At 43.5% G+C, this 22,309-nt stretch overlaps 1 protein-coding gene across 1 annotated transcript in view; it reads right to left on the bottom strand.

Annotated features, from left to right (window-relative positions):
* CFAP299 (cilia and flagella associated protein 299) overlaps positions 1-21,055 on the bottom strand; it is a 579,020-nt gene extending 557,965 nt beyond the window's left edge. The window contains exon 1 of the mRNA XM_059397269.1: positions 20,902-21,055. Coding sequence (XP_059253252.1) covers positions 20,902-21,012 — 111 coding nt within the window. The 5' untranslated portion in view covers positions 21,013-21,055. The remainder of the gene's footprint in view (positions 1-20,901) is intronic.
* Between the last annotated feature and the right edge of the window lie 1,254 nt (positions 21,056-22,309).

Below are 22,309 nucleotides of genomic sequence, written 5' to 3'. Positions count from 1 at the left end.
ACACAGGAAGGGACTCTGGAATTAACTGTGAGAGGAACTAATCAATACAGACAGTTCCCTAAAAGCATAGAAGGGAAGGGTGCAGAATGTCAGTAAATATCATCAATCAAGGGTATTAACTGCAAACAGCAGAACTGTCATTAGTCCAAATACAAAAAGAAATTTTTTAAATACAATAGTCCCCAAACCCCAGGGAAAGTTGAGTTAAGACTACAGAGCCAGAAACAACACTCATAGCCACAGGAACTGTTTCACCAATTATCCCTCTGCTGCCACCACTGAAAACAGACACTGCAGCTCACCATTTCACTGAGGACATGAGACCCCAGAACTTTTGCCACTGTATCACCTGAAAGCCAAAAGACTCTACCACCCCATTCAGTACAAAATGGATTCCATGTGGTGCTTTCTGTTACTCTTTTCTAAAAAGAGTTGCCTCATGCAAGTGCATGTGATTGGCAGTGCCTGTGTACCTGCAAAGAGAACACCAGAAGCAAGGGAAACTGAGAAGGTGAGTTTCGGTCTCTACCTTAGGAAGGTGGGACTCAGAGTTGGGAACATTCTCAGAAACATTATAATGATAGTGAGCTTTCAAAACAAGGACACAGGAAGTGGATGGACAGGCATTACATGTGCTAGACACTAGTAACACAGGAGGGAAGGAAGAGTGAATGCCAAGAAATTAAGATAGTTTTATAAGTTTCACGGTAGAAAACTGAGGAAGTTTCCAGCTCAATTTGCTTTTCTTTGTTGACTTTGAGGTTGGAGGTTTTGTTTTCTTTGTTGACTAAGAGTCAGAAGTCTAGAGAGTAGAAAAGGTTTGAAAAAACAAGTTGTGAAACAAACAAGGAATATCAACAGGCAATTCACAGAAGAAATGCAAATGGTGAAGAAACATATAAAAAAAATCAACCACACTAAATATCAGGGAAATTAAAATTAAAACCATGAGCTTTTTTTCACATATGATACTGGTGAAAAATGAAAGGCTGATGATATTGGTGATGATCTGAGGAAAGAAATGTCTCAAAGGCTGCTGGTGGGAGATTTAACTGGCTACTCTGGAGGGCACTTAACCATGTCCATTATAACCCATCGGTTCCACTTTTTGATATATTGACAACGCACCTAAAGAACATGTACCAAAGATGCTCATTTTACTGTTGTTCATGATACTGTATAAGAAAAACAAACTTCTAAAGAACCTAAGTGAAAAACATGTAAAGCAGCAACTTCGAAAGAACAGGGAGACCTATAATAGAGTGACATTAAAAGGTCTCCAAAACTTTATGTCATTTTTTTCAAATTACAGAAAGATATAAAAATTACTTTTTGTGGGGCACCTGGGTGGCTCAGTTGGTTAAGCAGTTGCCTTTGGCTCAGGTCGTGATCCTGGAGTCCCAGGATCAAGTCCCACATGAGGCCCTCTGCTCATCGGGGAGCCGGCTTCTCCCTCTGCCCCTCGCCCCTTTCATGCTCTCTTTCAAATAAATAAAATCTTTTAAAAAAAATTACTTTTTGTGTAGAAAATGACGAAGAACAGTATATGTATTTACATATAATAAAAATAAATACAATTTGTTGAAGATTGTTCACATAAATACAAAGGAAAGATACTGGGTTGAACTATATAACACTTGCCACTGCTGCTTGGCTCAGAACCACAGCAAATATGCAGCATCTCCTACCTCCACCAGCCATGCTGCTTCCCCCCACTTTCAACTAACACCTCCGCTGAGTGTTAATAGATCACCAGTGTTGTGAACCACACCTCATTCCTGAGGGGTCTGAACCCCAGTCACCATTCCCCTTCCAAGCCCTGGTTGCCACCCTTGTCCATTTACCACAACAAGAGGCATCCAAGTGAATCACCAGAATCTTAAACACATTCTTTCATTATTGATTGTGTAACAGCCCTAACTTTCCTGACAGTCAGGGCCAATTACTTTTGCCAAGATAGTGACTGTCTTCTCACGTCCAGATTCCTAGACGAGTAGCCTAAAGATTCCAGGGAAGAGCTGTAACTTATAATTCAATGGGACTCTCATCGAGTCACCTGATGGGAGTGTTTCTCCATTTTGAACTGTAACAGCACTCCAACCGGTAGTAAGGGTTAACTTACCTTCAGGGTACCTCTTGCTTGCTGACCTAAAACCTCTGATTTGTAGCAGAACTAACATGTTCCTCAAGATTTGCAGACCACTGGCCTTGAGGAGTGAAGGACCAAACTTTCCCAGAAAATAAGGCCTGACTACATTTAAAAATAATGCCCATGGATCCCAGCAAGTCTGTTCAGGGTCATGGTGGCATACATCCAACCACCTGAGCACCTGTTTCTCCTGCACACAGCCCCCCTCCCTTTTCCCATATCTTCCCCATTAAAGCCCTTTGGCTTTGCCAGAAAGATGAAGATGGCCTTTGAGACATTGTCCGCCATCTTCCTAAGTTGTTGGCTTCCTAAATTTCTATAAAGAAATTTCCTTTCCCACCATCACTTCTCTGAACTATTGTTTTCTCGTGGTGAGCAGCTAAACCGGAATTTAGAACTGGTTCTCTATCCAGTAACACTACGAGGACAATTAACCCTGCAGAGCCCATAGTAAAGTAAGAAAGCACAAATTTCCTGAGTTGGTCATTGAGAAAGATGGTAAGATGCTTCAACCTCTTAGTTCCCAGACCAAGGAAACAAACCTAAATGCAAAGGTCTTTAATTCACAGTGTACACTGATTATAGAGAATGGCATCCCAATTCTCTTAAACGATCATCTACAAAGTGGCACTTCAGTTGTGCTTTTAGGAACCCATCCCAAAGATATATCTGCTGGCAGCTCTGAATGTTTCAGAATATATTACGAGAAAAAGAATCACATAGATAGTTTTACTCCCACTGCTCCTTTGTTTTAAAATAGGTCCCTGGTCTGACGTGATGTTATATAGAACCCTGTGCCTGAGGAACAAATATTCCATAAGCCCCCATTGATAGATTCAATGTAATCCGTATCAAGATTCCAATAACACTTTTCTTTGAAAGTAGGAAAAAAGTGCTAAAATTTATATGGAACCACAAAAGACCCCAGGAGAGCCAATACAACCCTGATAAAGAACAACAAAGTGGGAAGCTGTATTATTTCAAGCTATACTATAAAGGTATAGCAATCAAAAAAGAATGGTACTTGCACAAGAACAGGCACACAGATGAATAGAATTGTATTGAGAGACTGGAAATAAAACCATGTAAATATGGTAAACTAGTATTTGACAAAGGAGCCAAGAATGCTCAATGGCAAAAAGATCATCTCTTCAATAATTGGCACTGGAAGTTGGATACTCACATGTAAAAGAATGAAATTAGACCCATATCTTAAACCACTCAAAAATTAACTCAAAAAGAATTTAAGACTTAAATGTAAGACTAGAAACCATAAAATTCCTAGTGGAAAACATAGGGAAAAAGCTCCTTGATGTAAGTCTCAGCAACAATTTTTTGGGATATGGTAACTAAAGCATAAAGAACATAAATACAAAATAAAAAATAAGTAAAAGATATTACACCAAAGGAAAAGCTTCTACACAGTGAAAGAAATAATCCACAAAATGAAAAGGCGAGCTATGGAATGAGACAAAGTACTTACAATTCATGTATCTGATAAGAGGCTAATGCCCAGAATACACAAAGAATTCATACAACTCAATAACAGAAAAACAAATAATACAATTCAAAAATGGGCAAAAGACCTGAAAAGACTTTTTTTTCAAAGAAGATATTGAAATGGCCAACAGGTACGTGGAAAGATGCTCAATACCACTCATCATCAGCGAAATGCAAATCAAAACCATAATGAGATATCACTTCACACCTGTTAGAATGACTATCATCACAATGACAATAGATAACAAACACTGGTAGGATTGTGCAGAAAGGGGAACACTTACGCATTGTTAGTGGGAATACAAACTGGTACAGTCACTATGGAAAACAGTGTAAAGGTTCCTCAAAAAATGAAAAATAGGATAGAAGCAAGATGGTGGAGGAGTAGCAGACTGAAATCAGGTCACAGGAGTTAAACCATTCCGAACACCTACAAACTCAATGGGAGATCAAAGAGAAGAAGAGCAGCAATTCTAGGAGCAGAAAACCAACCACTTTCTGGAAGACAGGACGTGTTAAGAAGTGAATACAAAGCAACAGGAAGATAGATTACAGGGGAAGGGGCCGGGTCCTAGCAAGTGGTGGAGCAGTGGAGCATAAAATCAGAACTTTTAGAAGTCTGCTCCACTGAGGGCTATTGCTCCAGAGGCTAAGCATGGATGGAGCCCTTGTGGGGACAGTGTGGTCTCAGGTCCCCTGGAGTCACTGAAAGATCAGTCTGAGTGTGGTAGAGCTCCCAGGTATCGGAGTAGGGAAGCCAACTACAAAGACAGAGCCAACGAGTGAGTTCTCAGCTTGGGGTTACTTTAAACCATGATCCACAGCACAGCCAGACTACTGCTTTTTGAGCAGGGACCCCACAGGTGGCAAATCCAGGGAGACTCACCTTCCTTCTCTGGAGGCAGGAATCTTCTGGGTTTGGAGACTCCAAATGGGGGTGTGCACCAGAGACAGAAATACTCATTCACAGGTTGGGATAGCCCAGAGCACGGCCAGAGACCAGGGAAACGGGAGTGACTGACCCCTTTTCTCTGACAGTGCACTGAGCAGTGGGGCCCCAAGCCCCTGGCTCCTCCGGACTGGAGATTGGGAGGCCACCATTTTCATTCCCGTCCTCCAGAGCTCTATGGAAAGCATTCAGGGAACAAAAACTCCTGAGAGCAAAGTCGAGCAGATTTCTTAGGCTGGCCCCTGGCAAGGGCGGTGCAATTCTGCCTCGGGCAAAGACATTTGAGAATCACTACAACAGGCCCCTCCCCCAGAAGATCAACAAGAACATCCAGCCAAGACCAAGCTCACAGATCAAGAACAGCGTAACTCCAGAGCTAGGGGAAAGCAATGCATGGAATTCATGGCTTTCTCCTCATGATGCTTTAGTCTGGCAAAATTAAATGAATTTTTTTTATTTTATATTTTTCTTATTTTAATTTTTTAACTTTTCCTCTTTCCTCTTTTAACATTTTTTAACTAGCTTATCTTAATAATACCTTTCTTTAAAAAAATCTTCTTAAACCTTCAATTATTATAGTCAAATTTTATCCTTCATTATATTTAACCTTATTTTTTGTATACATACAAGGTTTTTTTTTTTTTTCTAAAAAATTTTGGGATACAATTTCATCTTATAGATCAAAATATACCCTAAATCTAGCACAGGGATTTGTTCTCGTCTCCAGCCTGAGCACATTCTCTCCCCCCTTTTTCTCCCTTCTTTCTTTTTCCAGCCAACTTGTCAATTCCTTTTTTAGAATTCTTTTTAGTTGTTATCTTTACAGTCATATTCCATCCCTTCATCGTGTTTACCCTTATTTTTGGATATGTGTTTTTCTTTCTTTAAAATTTTGGGAGGTGGTTTTTTCTAAGAGACCAAAATACACCCAAAATCAAGTGGGTGGCTCTGTTCTATTCAGCAGCCTAATATACGTGTGTGTGTGTGTGTGTGTGTGTGTGTATGTGTGTGTGCATTTTTAAAATTTCTTTTTATCCCTTCCTTCTCCCCCCATTTTGGGGTCTCTCTTGATTTGGTTAGCATACACTTTTCTGAGGTCTTTGCCACCCTTTTAGTATTTTAATCTCTCATTCATATATTCTTATCTGGATAAGATGACAAGGCAGAAAAACTTACCACAAAAAAAAAAAAAAAAAAAAAGAACAAGAGGCAGTACCAACAGCTAGGGACCTAATTAATACAGACATTGGTAATGTGTCACATCTACAGTTCAGAATGACAATTCTCGAGGTGCTAGCTGGGCTTCAAAAAGGCATGGAGAATTTTAGAGAAACGCTTTCTGAAGAAATAAAATCCCTTTCTGAAGAAATAAAAGAACTAAAATCTAACCAAGCTGAAATCAAAATAACTATTAATGAGGTACAATCAAGAATGGAGGCTGTTACTGCTAGGATAAATGAGGCAGAAGAGAGAATTAGTGATAGAGAAGACCAAATGATGGGGAATAAAGAAGCTAAGCAAAAGAGAAAAAAAAACTACTAGACCATGAAGGGAGAATTCAAGAGATAAGCGATACCATAAGATGAAATAATATTACAATAACTGGGATTCCAGAAGAAGAAGAAAGGGGGGACAGAAGGTATATTTGAGCAAATTATAATAGAGAATTTTGCTAATATGGCAAAGGGAACAAGCATCAAAACCCTGGAGGCAGAGAGAACCCCCCTCAATATCAATAAAAATAGGTCCATACCCCATCATCTAATAGTAAAAGTTACTAGTCTTAGTGACAAAAAGAAAATCCTGAAAGCAGCTTGGGACAAGAAGTCTGTAACATACAATGGTAGAAATATTAGATTGGCAGCAAATATATCCACAGAGACCTGGCAGGCCAGAAAGGACTGGCATGATATATTCAGAGCACTAAATGAGAAAAATACGCAGCCAAGAATATATACCCAGCTAGGCTACCATTAAAAATAGGAGAGATAAAAATCTTCCAGGACAAACAAACAAAACAAAAGAATTTGCAAACACCAAACCAGTCCTATAGGAAATATTGAAAGGGGTCCTCCAAGCAAAGAGAGAGCATAATGGGAAACCTGGGTAGCTCAATGGGTTAAAGCCTCTGCCTTCGGCTCAGGTCATGATCCCAGGGTCCTGGGATTAAGCCCTGCATTGGGCTCTCTGCTTGGTGGGGAGGTTGCTTCCTCCTCTCTCTCTTTGCCTGCCTCTATGCCTGTCTGTCTGTCAAATAAGTAAATAAATAAATAAAAGAGCATAAAAGTAGACCAGAAAGGAAAAGAAACAATATACACTAACAGTCACCTTACAGGTAATACAAGGGCACTGAATTCATATCTTCCAATAGTTACTCTGAATGTAAATGGGCTAAATGCCCCCAATCAAAACACACAGGGTATCAGAATGGACAAAAAAACAAAACCCATCAATATGCTGTCCGTAAGAAACTCATTTTAGACATGAAGACCCCTCCAGATTTAAAGTGAGGGGGTGATCACAGCTTTGTAGTAAAGCTTGAAATCAGGTAACATGATGCCCCCAGTTTTATTTTTGTTTTTCAACATTTCCTTAGCGATTCGGGGTCTCTTCTGATTCCATACAAATTTTTGCATTATTTGCTCCAGCTCTTTGAAAAATACTGGTGGAATTTTTATCAGAATGGCATTAAAAGTATAGATTGCTCTAGGCAGTATAGACATTTTAACAATGTTTATTCTTCCAATCCAAGAGCATGGAATGGTCTTCCATCTTTTTGTGCCTTCTTCAATTTCTTTCATGAGTGTTCTGTAGTTCCTCGAGTACAGATCCTTTACCTCTTTGGTTAGGTTTATTCCCAGGTATCTTATGGTTCTTGGTGCTATAGTAAATGGAATCAATTATCTAATTTCCCTTTCTGTATTTTCATTGTTAGTGTATAAGAAAGCCACTGATTTCTGTACATTGACTTTGTATCCTGCCACGTTACTGAATTGCTGTATGAGTTCTAGTAGTTTGGGGATGGACTCTTTTGGGTTTTCCATATAAAGAATCATGTCATCTGCGAAGAGAGAGTTTGACTTCTTCATTGCCAATTTGGATACATTTTATTTCAATAAAGACATACAAATGGCTATCAGACACATGAAACAATGTTCATCATCACTAGCCATCAGGGAGATTCAAATTAAAACCACATTGAGACACCACCTTACACCAGTTAGAATGGCCAAAATTAGGAAGATAGAAAACAACGTGTGTTGGAGGAGATGTGGAGAAAGGAGAACCCTCTTACACTGTTGGTGGGAATGCAAGTTGGTGCAGCCACTTTGGAGAACAGTGTGGAGATTCCTCAAGAAATTAAAAATAGAGCTTCCCTAGAACCCTGCAATTGCACTACTGGGTATTTACCCCAAAGATACAGATGGAGTGAAAAGAAGGGCCATCTGTACCCCAATGTTTATAGCAGCAATGGCCACGGTCGCCAAACTGTGGAAAGAACCAAGATGCCCTTCAACAGACGAATGGATAAGGAAGATGTGGTCCATATACACTATGGAGTATGATGCCTCCATCAGAAAGGACGAATACCCAACTTTTGTAGCAACATGGACGGGACTGAAGACTCTTCACACTGGAAGAGTGAAATAAGTCAAGCAGAGAGAATCAATTATCATATGGTTTCACTTATTTGTGAAGCATAAGAAATAGCATGGAGGACAAGGGGAGTTGGAGAGGAGAAGGGAGTTGAGGGAAATTGGAAGGGGAGGTGAACCATGAGAGACTATGGACTCTGAAAAACAATCTGAGGGGTTTGAAGGGGCGAGGGCTGGGAGGTTGGGGGAACAAGGTGGTGGGTATTAGAGAGGACACGGATTGCAAGGAGCACTGGGTGTGGTGCAAAAACAATGAATACTGTTACGCTGAAAATAAGTTTAAAAAAATGAAAAAAAATCTTTAGAAAATAAATAAATCTTTTTAAAAATAAATAAATAAAGTGAGGGGGTGAAAAACAATTTACCATACTAATGGGCATCAGAAGAAAGCTGGGGTGGCGATCCTTATATCAGATCAATTAGATTTTAAGCCAAAAACTATAAAAAGAAATGAGGAAAGAAGCTATATCTTATTCAAAGGGTCTGTACAACAAGAAGATCTAACAATTTTAAATATCTATGCCCCTAACATGGAAGCAGTCAACTATATAAACCAATTAATGACAAAATCAAACAAACACATTGACAGTAATACAGTAATAGTAAGGGACTTTAACACCCCTCTCACTGAAATGGGGACAGATCATCCAAGCAAAATATCAACAAGGAATAAAGACCAAAAAGGACACACTGGACCAGATTGACATCACAGATCTATTCAGAACATTCCACCCCAAAGCAATAGAACACACATTCTTCTCTAGTGTACATGGAACATTCTCCAGAATAGATCACATCCTGGGTCATAAGTCAGGTCTCAACCAATACCAAAAGATTGGGATCATTCCCTGTGTATTTTCAGACCACAATGCTCTGAAGCTAGAATTCAATCATAAGAGGAAAGTGAGAAAGAACTCAAATACATGGAGGCTAAAGAGCATCCTACTAAACAAAGAATGGGTCAACCAGGAAATTAAAGAAGTATTGAAAAAATTCATGGAAACAAATGATAATGAAAACACAACTGTTCAAAATCTGTGGGACACAGCAAAGGCGGTTCTGAGCAGAAAATTCGTAGTGATAAAAGCCTTTTTTCAAGAAACAAGAAAGGTCTCAAGTACATGGCCTAACCCTACACCTAAAGGAGCTGGAGAAGAACAGCAAAGAAAGCCTAAACCCAGCAGGAGAAGAGAAATCATAAAGATCAGAGCATAAACCAATGAAATAAATAGAAACCAAAAAAACAAGAGAACAAATCAACGAAACTAGGAGCTGGTTCTTTGAAGAATTAATGGTTGATAAACACCTGGCCAGACTTATCAAAAAGAAAAGAGAAGGGACCCAAATAAATAAAATCATAAATGATAGAGAAGAGATCACAGCCAACACCAAAGAAATAAAACGATTATAAGAACATATTATGAGCAACTCTACGCCAACAAATTTAACAATCTGGAAGAAATGAATGCATTCCTAGAAACATATAAACTACCACAACTGAACCAGGAAGAAATAGAAAACCTGGACAGACCTATAACCAGTAGGGAGATTGAAGCAGTCATCAAAAATCTCCCAACAAACAAGAGCCCAGGGCCAGACGGCTTCCCAGGGGAATTCTACCAAACATTTAAAGAAGAATTAATACCCATTCTCCTGAAACTGCTCCAAAAAATATAAATGGAAGGAAAACTGTCAAACTCTTTTTATGAAGTCAGCATTGCCTTGATCCTAAAACCAGGCAAAGACCCCATCAAAAAAAGAGAATTACAGACCAATATCCTTGATGAACACAGATGCAAAATTTCTCACAATGATACTAGCCAACAGGATCCAACAGTATATTAAAAGAATTATTCACCAGGACCAAGTGGGATTTATTTCTGGGCTGCAAGGCTGGTTCAACATCAGCAAATCAATCAATGTGATACAATACATTAATAAAAGAAAGAACAAGAACCATATGATACTCCCAATAGATGCTGAAAAAGCATTTGGCAAAGTACAGCATCTTTTCTTGATCAAAACTCTTCAAAGCGCCGGGATAGAGCGTACATTCCTCAATATCATCAAAGTCATCTATGAAAAATCCACAGTGAATATCTTCATCAATGAGGAAAAACTGAGAGCTTTTCCACTAAGATCAGGAACATGGCAGCGATGTCTATCACCACTGCTATTCAACATAGTACTAGAAGTCACAGCCTCAGCAATCAGACATCAAAAAGAAATTAAAGGTATCTGAATGAGCAAAGAATCTAAATGCTCACTCTTTGCAGATGATATGATATTATATGTGGAAAACCCAAAAGACTCCAGTCCAAAACTGCTAGAACTTGTACAGGAATTCAGTAAGGTATCAGGATATAAAAGCACAGAAATCAGTTGCATTTTTATACACCAACACCAAGACCGAAGAATGAGAAATTAAGGCGTCGATCACATTTACAATTTCACCCAAAATCATAAGATACCCAGGAATAAACCTAACCAAAGAGGCAAAGAATCTGTACTGAGAAAACTATAAAGTACTCCTGAAAGAAACTGAGGAAGACACAAAGAAATGGAAAAACATTCCATGCTCATGAATTAGAAAAACAAATATTGTGGAAATGTCTATGCTACCTAAAGCAGTCTACACATTTAAGGCAATCCCTATCAAAATACAATCAATTTACTTCAAAGAAATAGAACAAATCTAAAATTTATATGGAACCACAAAAGACCCCAAAATAGCCACAGGAATGTTGAAAAAGAAAGCCAAATTTGGTGGCAACACAATTCCAGACTTCAAGCTCTATTACAAAGCTGTCATCATCAAGAGAGTATGGTACTGGCACAAAAACAGACACATAGATCAATGGAACAGAATAGAGAGCCCAGAAACAGACCCTCAACTCTATGGTCAACTAATCTTTGACAAAGCAGGAAAGAATAACCAATGGAAAAAAGACAAATCTCTTCAACAAATGGTGTTGGGAAAATTAGGACAGCCACATGCAGAAAAATGAAACTGGACCATTTCCTTACACCACACACAAAAATAGACTCAAATTGGATGAAAGACCTCAATGTGAGACAGCAATCCATCAAAATCCTTGAGGAGAGCACAGGCAGCAATCTCTTCGACCTCAGATGCAGCAACTTCTTTCTAGGAACACTACCAAAGGCAAGGGAAGCAAGGGCAAAAAAGAACCATTGGGACTTCATCAAGATCAAAAGCTCTTGCACAGCAAAAGAAACAGTCAACAAAACCAAAAGACAAGTGATAGAATGGGAGAAGATATTCATGAATAACATATCAGATAAAGGATTAGTATCCAAAGTCTATGAAGAACTTGTCAAACTCAACACCCAAAGAACAAATAATCCATCAAGAAATGGGCAGAGGACATGAACAGACATTTCTGCAAAGACATCCAGATGGACAAAAGACACATGAAAAAGTGCTCCACATCACTCGGCATCAGGAAACAACAAATCAAAACCACAATGAGATACCATCTCACACCAGTCAGAATGGCTAAAATTAACAAGTCAGGAAATGACAGATGTTGGCAAGGATGTGGAGGACAGGGAAATCCTACAGTTTGTGGGTATGCAAGCTGGTGCAGCCACTCTGGAAAAAAGCATGGAGGTTCCCCAAAAAGTTGAAAATAGAGCTACCCTATGACCAACCCAGCAATCACACCACTGGATATTTACCCAAAGATACAAATGTAGTGATCCAAAAGGGAACATGCACCCAAATGTTTATAGCAGCAATGCCCACAATAGCCAAACTATGGAAAGAACCTAGATGTCCACCAACAGATGAATTGATAAAGAAGAAGTGGTATATATGTATGTGTGTGTGTGTGTGTGTGTGTATGTGTGTGTATATATATGTATATATGTGGGCATATATATATATATATATAATGGAATACTATGCAGCTATCAAAAGAAATGAAATCTTGCCATTTGCAATGACATGGATGGAACTAGAGGGTATTAGGCTGAGTGAAATAAGTCAATGAGAGAAAGACAATTATCATATGATCTCCCTGATATGAGGAATTTGAGAGGGGGGCTTAGGGGATAGGGAAGGAAAAAATGAAACAAGATGGGATCAGGAGGGAGACAAACCGTAAGAGACTCTTAATCTCACAAAACAAAAGAAATCCTGCTACTGGAGACCACATAACATGCATGGACCTTGAAGGCATTATACTAAGTAAAATAAGTCAGAGGAAGACAAATACTTCATGGTATCACCTATATCACCTATATGTGGAATCTAAAAACAAAACAAACAAAAAAAATTCATAATCAGATATACGGTTACCAGATCAGAGATGTGAGAAAATTGAATGAAAGCAGTGAAAAGGTACAGACTTCCAGTTATAAGTTAAATAAGTACTGGAGATATACTATACATTTTAACTAAAATAAATACTGCTGTATGGCATATTTAAACGTTTCTAGGAGAGTAAAATGTTAAGTTTTATCACAAGGAAAAAAAGCACTTTTTTTCTTATATCTATATGAGATAATGAGTGTTAACTTGTTGCAAAAATCATTTCGCAATACATGCCAATAAATCATTACATTTTACCTCTTAAACTTATATAGTGCTCTATGTCAGTTACATCTCAGTACAACTGAAAGGAAAAAAAAGAAAATATTCCATTAGGACTTGGACAGGATAGCTGACATGTGACTATACCACATATGCTTATGCCTATCAGATTGAATTGCCCGCCCTTCCGAAAAGGAAGGGGTCCGCCATGGTCAATCTTCCACCAAGCAGTTGGTTGTTTACCTTGAGAACTGGTGCTTCAGCAGAGGGCTGGCCTGGATTGTTGACATGTTGGACATTCAGAGGTCACAGTAGCTAGACTGGCCTTGGTAAGTGGGAACACATGCTGCGGGGCTCCTGCAGAGCTCCACCTCTGCCACCACAGTCCCTTCTTCTATGGGCCCACTGTGGCGGCACAGAGGTGGTAAATGAAAAAGGCAGGCTGACCACAACTGGCCATGTCTTTCTGTCTGCCTGGTTGTGTATGCCTCGTCTGTGCTAGGCGCATTGTGACCACTTCCACATGAACAAGCACATTTGCTTCTGGCATCTACCACTGCCTAGCAGTCCTTATCTAGTTTAACTGTGAACCGCTTCTGTGGTCACAGAAAGTAGATGACCTCTGGAAAGATTCTGTCTTCCCACAATCTTTAAAGACCTAGTCAAAGCGATACTGCAGCTACTGTCCATTTTCAATTTCCACCCACATACCAAATGGCTCATTTGCACACCAGGCTCGGACTTTTCCTTCCTCTTGTAGCCAGTTATAAGAAAGTCTCCACATAGCCATGTATGTAAGCTGAGGAAAAGATGCATGTCTACTAGCCTTGAAAAGCTGGGATCTAGACTTGCTTATGCAGCTGGCACACCCGCTTTGTTCCCTGTCCTGCTCTGTTCCAGATGTACTACACCTCCAGCTAATCATTGTTGCTGGGTCTGCCTGACCTCAGGACTTGGTGGGTCCCCAAGAACTCAGCTCATTATGGGCAGTTCCAAGTCCATGGCCCTTTGCTGATTCCATGACCAGCTGCGTTTTTTTTTTTTTTTCTTAACCAGAACCCAGTGGTATACCAGGTGTTTCTGGCATATTATTCTCCTTCTTAAGGACATATAATTCTATTCTGCTTATAGCATGGACTTGCACTTAGCCTCCCTGACCCCTTGCTTGCTTGGCTATGGTGCACTGTTTTACTGTAATGTTGTTGCTAATATTGTGTCCCTTTTCTGTAATAAACTCTAGATTTGTAAGGATTGTCATTGTGGGTTCTGTGCATCTTTTAGCAATTAAATTCTGCTCAACCATCACTGTTAATGCAAAAACCTAGAAAACTGAATACTCAGAACAGATTAATTAGCTGATTATTTACTGATAAATGTTGTTGCGGTTTTTCAACAAAACTACCACTTTGGTTATTATATCCAACATTAAAGATTTCTCTTACAGTTGTTTGGTCAATCAGTAGCTTTTTAAATTTTTTTTTATTGTAAAATAAAACACAGATACAGAAACCCAAACAAAGAGATGTGATGAACAGAGTTTAACCTTGTTATAACATACACTCTTGTAACCACCATTCAAGAAATAAAACTCTGGAAGGCATTTCAGGAGCTCCTTCATGTACAGCTTCCTAACTACTATCCTTTTTTCCCCCTGAAAGTAGCTGCTCTCCTGACTTTTTATAGTAATCACTTCTCTGCATTTCTCTATAGGTTTATCAGCCAACCATATAACCCTAGATACCAGTTTAGTCTTCTCTACCTTTTAAAATGTCATGTGTTTTCTAAATTTCTCTTAACTTACAGCTACCTATATAAGAAGAACATACGAGGTTTGATCTAGAGTTTCCCACTACCTGGTCTTGCTGACTGTACATCTATAGTCCCATTCAGTGTGTTCCTCTGCCTTCTCTGTACCCTGCAAACTAGCGGCTGCACACAGAGACTAGATCAGATTTAGGTTTGAAGTCTTCAAACCTAAACTGTTAAGAAGTTGGTTAGTAGTGTTTTGTTCTTTCATGTACCAATATTGGCTTTTCTCCCTTTGTGACATTAGCAGCTGTGGATGCTCAATGTTACCAATCCCTATGTTGATATCACCTTAGTTTTTTTTTTTTTCTAGTGTTCTTTCTGTAACACATTAATGAGGAAGGACCCATCATAAAACTGGATTATTACATATTGACAACAATTTGTGACCTTTACATCTGAAATTCATATTTGCTGGATATAAAATCCTTGGCTCAATTATTCTTTGCTTGAGCATCTTAAATAAGTGATCCCAATTTGTTCTTGCCTAAAACATTAAAAAGTCTGATGATAATTTCATTTGTTTTAACCTGTAAGTCATGTCTGTTTATGTCTTGAAGTCCAAATGACTTTTTGTCTTTTTCTTTAAAGTTCATATACTTTTTTTGGATGCCTGAGTGGCTCAGTCAGCTAAGAGTCTGACTTCAGCTCAGTCATGATCCCAGAGTCCTGGGATCAAGTCCTTCAGCAGAGTTGGGTCCCCTGCCCAGCGAGGATCCTGATTCTCCCTCTGCCTGCCACTCCCCCTGCTTGTACTCCAGCATGCTCACACTCCACCTCTCTCTCTCTGATAAATAAATAAATAAATAAAATCTTTTAAAAAATAAAGTTCGCATAATTTTACTAGATACATCTTGGTCATACCTGGTTTAAATTCACAGGTCCAGAGTGTATTCTTCTCATATGTCATTTTGAATCTTTTTTGCTGTTTCTTTCAAGAAAATTCTGAATGATAGTTTCTAGGGTTAAGTCTGCTTCCTTGCTCTTATTCACTTCTTCAGGGACTCATATTATCTGTATGCTCCATGTTCTATCTTCAATAATTGTCAATTTTGCTTGAATCCTTTATCTCTTATTTTTTTAACTAAACATTTTCCTTTTAAACATCTGTTTCTTTAGGATATCACCTATTCTGCTGATCCATTCTCGTGTTCCTTCTAGTTACTTTTCATTTATCAAGATTTCCCCTTTTTCCTAATCATTTCATGAATTCCGTCACATCATCTCTGAACTCTTTCATGTGTATATCAATTTCTTAATGTCTTTTAGATCGAACTCAAAAAGGTCACGGTTTTGTTAGGGAGGATAAGGATGCTATTTGGCTCCTTACCAACTCTTTTCTCTTAAGACTCTGAATGGGCTTTGACCTCAGTGATTCTCTACACCTCACTTTTGGTTCTCCTGAACATGTGGAAGAAACTGTGGCTTACAGAATCTCCCTCTTCTTTTGTTTCCCTATGGTATTCAAAAATTTGGCACTTGCTTTCTGGATTTTTTTTTCTTTTACTTTCCTGCTTTTGTCTTTCTCTTTCAAATCTTGTCTCTACTGTCCCCATCTGGCTCAGTGTTGATTCCACTTCCAACAGCATCTCCAGTGTGGAACGCTTCCCAAGTCAGCTACAGAAGATAGTTTCAAGAGTTCACACTGGCTACACTGCTGTAGCACCTTCAGACCTTGCCATACTCACCGACTACTGACCGGCCCAAACCCCTCCCACTTCCAGCTGCTGTTCTCAAAGTAGACCATTCCACTACCAGTGAACAGAAAGAAGTTGACTATCTTGCTATTTCTCCTTTAAGGGTCCTACGGTTGTCCTGTTATCTTTACTTTTCTTCCACGTGGATGCCAATACCTTTTTAGATGTTATGTCTATGGATGATTACTCCCCATCTGCTTTACTGTTGGGGTTCGTAGAACACTCACCTAGCTTTGCGTAAATGTTGCTCAAGGGTGTTTTGCTATCTAAGTGCTCCTGGTTTCTGGGATCACCCCGTTCTCCTTATTTCTTCCTACTTTTCTGAATCCCCTTATCATTGTCCTTGTGAGCACCACCTCCATGTCCACACCTTAAATAATGGTTGTTCTCCAGCATTTTGCCATAGGCCCCCCGTCTCGTCTCATTCTCCACACTACTTGGGACCTTCCTTTTCTCCACTTGTCTCCTCCTTTTCAAGTCAATATAAGTACCAAATGAAGGAAACAGACTTTAAATACAAAGAATATAGATTTTAGGGGAATTGTTGGAGACACAGTTGAGATACTGAGAATGATGTTAGGCTCACAGCATTTAAAATTTGTTTTATGAAGTTTCAGAAGTCCTGTGGATGTGGCATTCTGGATTCAATGTCACCCCCTGATCATCAGGATGTGATTAGGTATTTTTATTTAGAGATAAGCACCTCTATGGACCTACTTAAGGAAAAATGTAGGACTCCTCTTACAGAGAATAGTTAATTTAGGTCAATTTTTTTTTCCCATTGAATCAACAAAAGAGTACAGCTGATTCTGAAATATATGAAGTAAGGTATTTCATATGAAACATCATCTACTCTGTACCTGATCCAATTAATACTACAAAAATATGGGAAAATGCAATAAATACTGGTTGGTTATCGGGTGGCTTACTGTATAATCATGATAAACTGTGCTACTGGACTTTTCCTGGAATCTTACTTAATCAGTGTCTGCCAAATAATTTTAAGATTGTGTGCAAAATTTAATTTTAAGATTTAATTTGTGTGATTTATTTCTATTTTCTAAATGATGGAACAGTAATCTCTAAACAAAACTTTCACACTGCTAATCTCTATAAGTAATTTAGCCACAACTAGGATGCATTAGTCAGGGAAATTTAAAAACAATTCTAAAAACACCCCTTGATTCTTTACCTGGGAAAAGCAATTCGATAGGCCTTTTGGTTCTCTAGTGGCCAGTGGCAGCCACAGCCGAAATGAAGGAACTGTGTTTATTCAGCATGGAAGAATCACCCAGAAAGAATCTGGAAAGTCATGGTGCAAAAATTCTGCTAAAAATTTTCAAGTAGTTTTCTATCAGTTTAGTTGGGTTTAATTAGTTTAAAGTACCACTAACTCTGAGAATAAATCCTGTTATTTGGTTTAGCAGAGATAAATCTAATTGCTGTTAGAAATGTGTCTTGGTTTGTAGGTAGCAGCCAGTAAGATGAGCAAGGCAGCGCGGACACAGGATGAAGAGCCTCTTTTATTCTCCTTAACCACGTTCCCCCTTTCCATCTCAGCAAATCGCTAACTGCTGCAGGTCTTCATTTTTGTCTCCTGTGCCCCTTCCTACTACTTTAGTGTGTGTGCTACTTCCCTTCCCAGTCTTAATCGCATGAAAACACTGCAGTCAGTATATACGTATAGGACTTGCATCCTTAGAGTGGTCTGAGATGTTGAATGATAATATAGAAGTCAGGGTCATAGAAGCGACACTCAAAAGAGAGAATTAAAAAAATAAAAGCACAACTTACAAAGATATCCCAAGATTAACAGAAACCAACACAGGATGATGCAGTGTGTGCTGGGCTGCAGCAGTGGGAGGTCATTAACACCACTGAGCCGAAAAGGAGACGAGAGGAAACAGTCCCCAGAACAGAGAGAGCTGCCGGTCCCAACCCACAACCCGTAGGAGGAGGGAAAGGAACCCATTCCTCAACTCCTCTCTCCGAGCCCTCCGGTTTCCTGCCCGCGGAAACAAGGCCAGAAGAGCCCGGCTCAGGCCTGCAGAGGATAGCTTCGAGGGACACACGTGTGGGGGGTGAAGACCAGCAAATGCGTCCACCGAAGGTATCCCGGTCACTTCGTATGTGAAGCCTTGTTACTAGCTTCTACCGGAATCGGTGGAAACTTACCGCTGTGGAATGATATTGTGTCACAGAAGAACAACTGGAAGTCAACAAACACCTGCAAACGCTGCAAAATGTTTGCTGAATAAAGAAAACTGAGACTGAACTGTAAGCACAGTACTGAAGTTAGGGGCGATGGGGCGCTGGGGCTCGGGGAGTCCAGTCTCGGCCCTCGCTCAGGCCATAACCCTGGGGTCCTGCGACGGAGCCCGCGTCTGGCTCCTCGCGCGCACGGGGTCTTCTCCCCGGCTGTGCTCCCTCAATCTCTCTCGCAAAGAAGTAGATATTTAAAAGATAAATAAACACAAAATAAAGTTAGGGGAGTAGAACGGATCTTACGTTCCCAGCAATGTGGACGCTACCCTACAACGGCTGCCGCCGCAGCTTTACGTACTAGGTACCTGGATGAAGACCGGACGCCTGGACGGACGGACGGACGGACTTACCGACGTCTCGGAGAACTTGACACGCATGACCTTGACTGTCCCCTCGTCCGGCCCCTACACTGCGCAGACGAGGAACTGGGCGTTTCAACCCGTTTACAGCGCGATACAGAATTCGAACCCAAATCACAGGACTCTAGGCTGTTCCGGCTAAATCGGGCCGTCGCGGGAGCCCCGCCGGTTCCGTCGCCAAGTGTGCGGCGCAGGGCGGCACCCCGCGCCCCGAGATCGAGCCCCGCCTCGGGCTCCCTGCTCAGCGGGAAGCCTGCTTCTCGCTCTCCCGCTGCCCCTGCTTGCGCTGCGTCTCTGTCAAATAAATCAATCAAATCTTTAGAAAAACAGTAAAACACGCGCTCTCAGACTGACCCTTCAGAGCGTGCTTCGGGCACGTCCAAGCCCGCTCCGGGCGACGCTCGCGCATGCGCAAATACTCTCCAGGCGACCCTCGCGCATGCGCAAATACTCTCCGGGCGACGCTCGCGCATGCGCAAATACTCTCCGGGCCGCAGCCCCTTTTCGGCGGGAATTCGGGCGCGTCCCCTCGTGTCCGTGCGGCCCCGGGAGCGGCGAACGCGTCGACGCCAGGACTCGAGTCGCAGAGTCCCCCGACGCCCCGAAGGGTCACTTCCGAAAGAAGCGGAGGTTCCGTGTCCGACCCACAAGGCCCACCCCGGCCTCACCCTCGGCTCCGTCCGCATGGCTTCCCAGGGAGGTGCGGGAGGCAGCAGCCCCAGCGCGGCTCCACGTTGGTCCTGCAGACGTGACTCCCGTGTCACCGGCCCGAGCGCGCCGACCCACGAACGAGCCCTTGCCCAGCGCTGGTGAGCGTCGGATTCCTGCAGCGGGACGTTGCGGGCGCCCTTGCTCCGGGCGAGGCTCCACTCCGGCCCCGCCGGGCGCGGGCGGCCTCACGCTCCCGGGTCGCCCCGGGTCGCCCCGGTCCGCCCGCCGCCGCCGCCGCCCGCCCGCGCGCCCCGCACGCAACGTCGCCCCGCCGCGCTCCTGCCGGTCCTCCGTCGGGGCCTTCGGGGCAACGCCTTCGCGACGTCCGACGGACTAACGTAGAAAATACCAAAAGGCTTGTTTTTGCGGCAGAAGCCACGTCGTCAGGGCCGCCGGCGGTCATTCCCGACGGACCGGTCCGAAGCGGCCCCTCGGTGGTGGGCGGCGAGGCGGGCGCGCACCGCCCGCTGCTCCCTGAGGAAATCCCGGCCGTGGCACCGGAGACGCGTCCCGAGGAGCCGCGCACTTTCCCGCCGCGCGGGCGGCCTCGAAGGAAGTCCGGCTCGGCGGGCTCTTCGGGGTCCGGGAACGCAGCGCGCCGAGGGGCAGAAGGCGCCGTCGCGGACGCGGAGTCCGGCCCCAGCCCCTGCCTGCGTCTGCGCGCGGCGGCGGGGACCGGACGCGCGGGAGACGACCGCGGGGGCGCACGTCGCAGCGGACGCACGCAGGCCCCAGCGCGGGGGGCCCCGAAGCTTCGGCGCCCAGCGGTGTGCGGTGGCCCCGACGCCCGGCGTCGCAGCGGAGGCCCCGCGGAATGGCGACGCCGCTCGCCCCGCCAGGCTCGTCTTCGGCGCTCGGACCCCGACGGGCCCCGCGGAGAGAAACGGCCGCGCGGCGGGGCTCGAGCCCGGCGCAAAGTGTCCGGGCGTCCGCACGCAGCCCCTCCTCACAGGGCCCTGGACGGAGAGGGCCGGGCGGCACGAGCGGGCGCACGCGGAACCGAAGGCCCCCGCGGCGGGCGTCTTTCCCGCTGGCCGCGCCCGGGGCCTCAGCTCCGCACCGTCGGAGGCCGCGCGGGGCGGGGAGGCGCGGGCGAGGGCGCGGGCGCGGCCGTCGGGGACCGGCGCAGCCTGGCGTCGCCGGAGTCCACCGCCAGGGGGCGACCCCCGCACGCCGCGGGGGCTCTGGGAGGAAACGGGGCCGGGGGAGCGGGAGGGGGGGCGGGGGTCCGCTCTGGGGCGCGACCCTTACCTCCAGGTAGTACAGGTCCACGGTCGTGATCTGCGAGTCGAGGAAGTCCTCGTAGGTGCTGAACTGAGTGACGATGTTGTCCACGGCGTCCACGCCGTCGTCCCGGTCCATCGCCGCCGGCCGCGGGCGTCCCTAGCGACGGAGACGCGGCGCCGGGCGCGCGGCACCGCCCCCTCCCCCCGCCGCGGTCCCGGAGCCGCCGCGCAGCCGCGGGCGCTAGTCCCGCCCCCGCGGCCCCGAGTCCCCGCCCCCGCGCGGCCCCGAGTCCCCGCTCCGCGGTCCCCGACCGCCGCCCCGACGCCGCCCGCGGCCGCGAACCGGGCGGAGGCGGGAGCGCTGGGGAGGTGCGGCCCGCGTCCGAGCGCGGACGGGACGGCCTGGCTCCGCGACGGCGTCCTGCGGCGGGGATGCCCGGGGAGCGCCCGGCTCCTGCGCGGTTCCTGCGGGCAGCGCCCTGCGGAGAGGCCGCCGGAGAGGGCCTCGGATGAGTCGCCACGTCCTCGAGGTCTCCGGAAGCCTAGTTATTGCGACGGTTCGGATACGGGAGGAATGTGTGACTTTCCCGACCTGAAGGAATTCCGTGCAAGTATCTTTGAAGACCTCTTTTGGCCCCAAGTGCTTGTTTTTAAACTTTTTTTATTTTTAAAACGGATTTAAAGTCATCAACACGACAGCTGTTTTTTAGAACTCCGATTAGATTTTAATACTTTACAGATATTTGGAAATTAACGCAGTGCAATACTGAGCCTGTGGTAGTGGCTCCACGGCTTGAATTGCTTTTGAAGATTTTCAGATGAGCTAAAAAAAAAATTAATGAAAACACCTGGTAAGATACTGGGCGGTCAGTCAGCCTCCCCAGTTTGAAACGGTCATCTCAAAAATGGGAGTGTCACAGTGTACACATTTTAAGTGATATAGACACAACAATCTCAAGATTTCACTGACTTATTTTTTAATTAATGAAAATATCTTGAAATATTTTAAAAGGCATTTTGGAATTCTTTTAATGCGATTTAATCATTGAATTCAGAAGAACAGAAAGGATAGGGAAATCCTAAATACTCACAATACGGAAGCAACACCAACAACACAAAGGGACACCTGGCTGGCTCGGTCAGTAGAGCATGCAACTCTTGATCTCAGGGCGGTGGGTCGGACCCCCATGTTGGGTGGAGCCTATCTTAAAAAAAAAAAGAAAGAAAATACGACAAAACAGCAACAATAATAACATCTATTGAACCCTCCCTGCATGCCAAGTACTGTCATAAGTGCCACAGATTGGTTACTTCCTTAACTAGTTATTGTGCCACCATTAGCAACCACCAGCAACTTGACGTCATCTAATATCTAAGATGTTCTAAGAGACAAGGGACATAAGTCTCAATATTCTTTATTATCAATAGAGATA

The sequence above is a fragment of the Mustela nigripes genome, chromosome 1 (genome assembly GCF_022355385.1).
Source record: "Mustela nigripes isolate SB6536 chromosome 1, MUSNIG.SB6536, whole genome shotgun sequence".
Lineage (NCBI taxonomy): Eukaryota > Metazoa > Chordata > Mammalia > Carnivora > Mustelidae > Mustela > Mustela nigripes.
The sequence above is the reverse complement of the archived record's forward strand: the minus strand, read 5'-3'. Positions and strand labels throughout refer to the sequence as shown.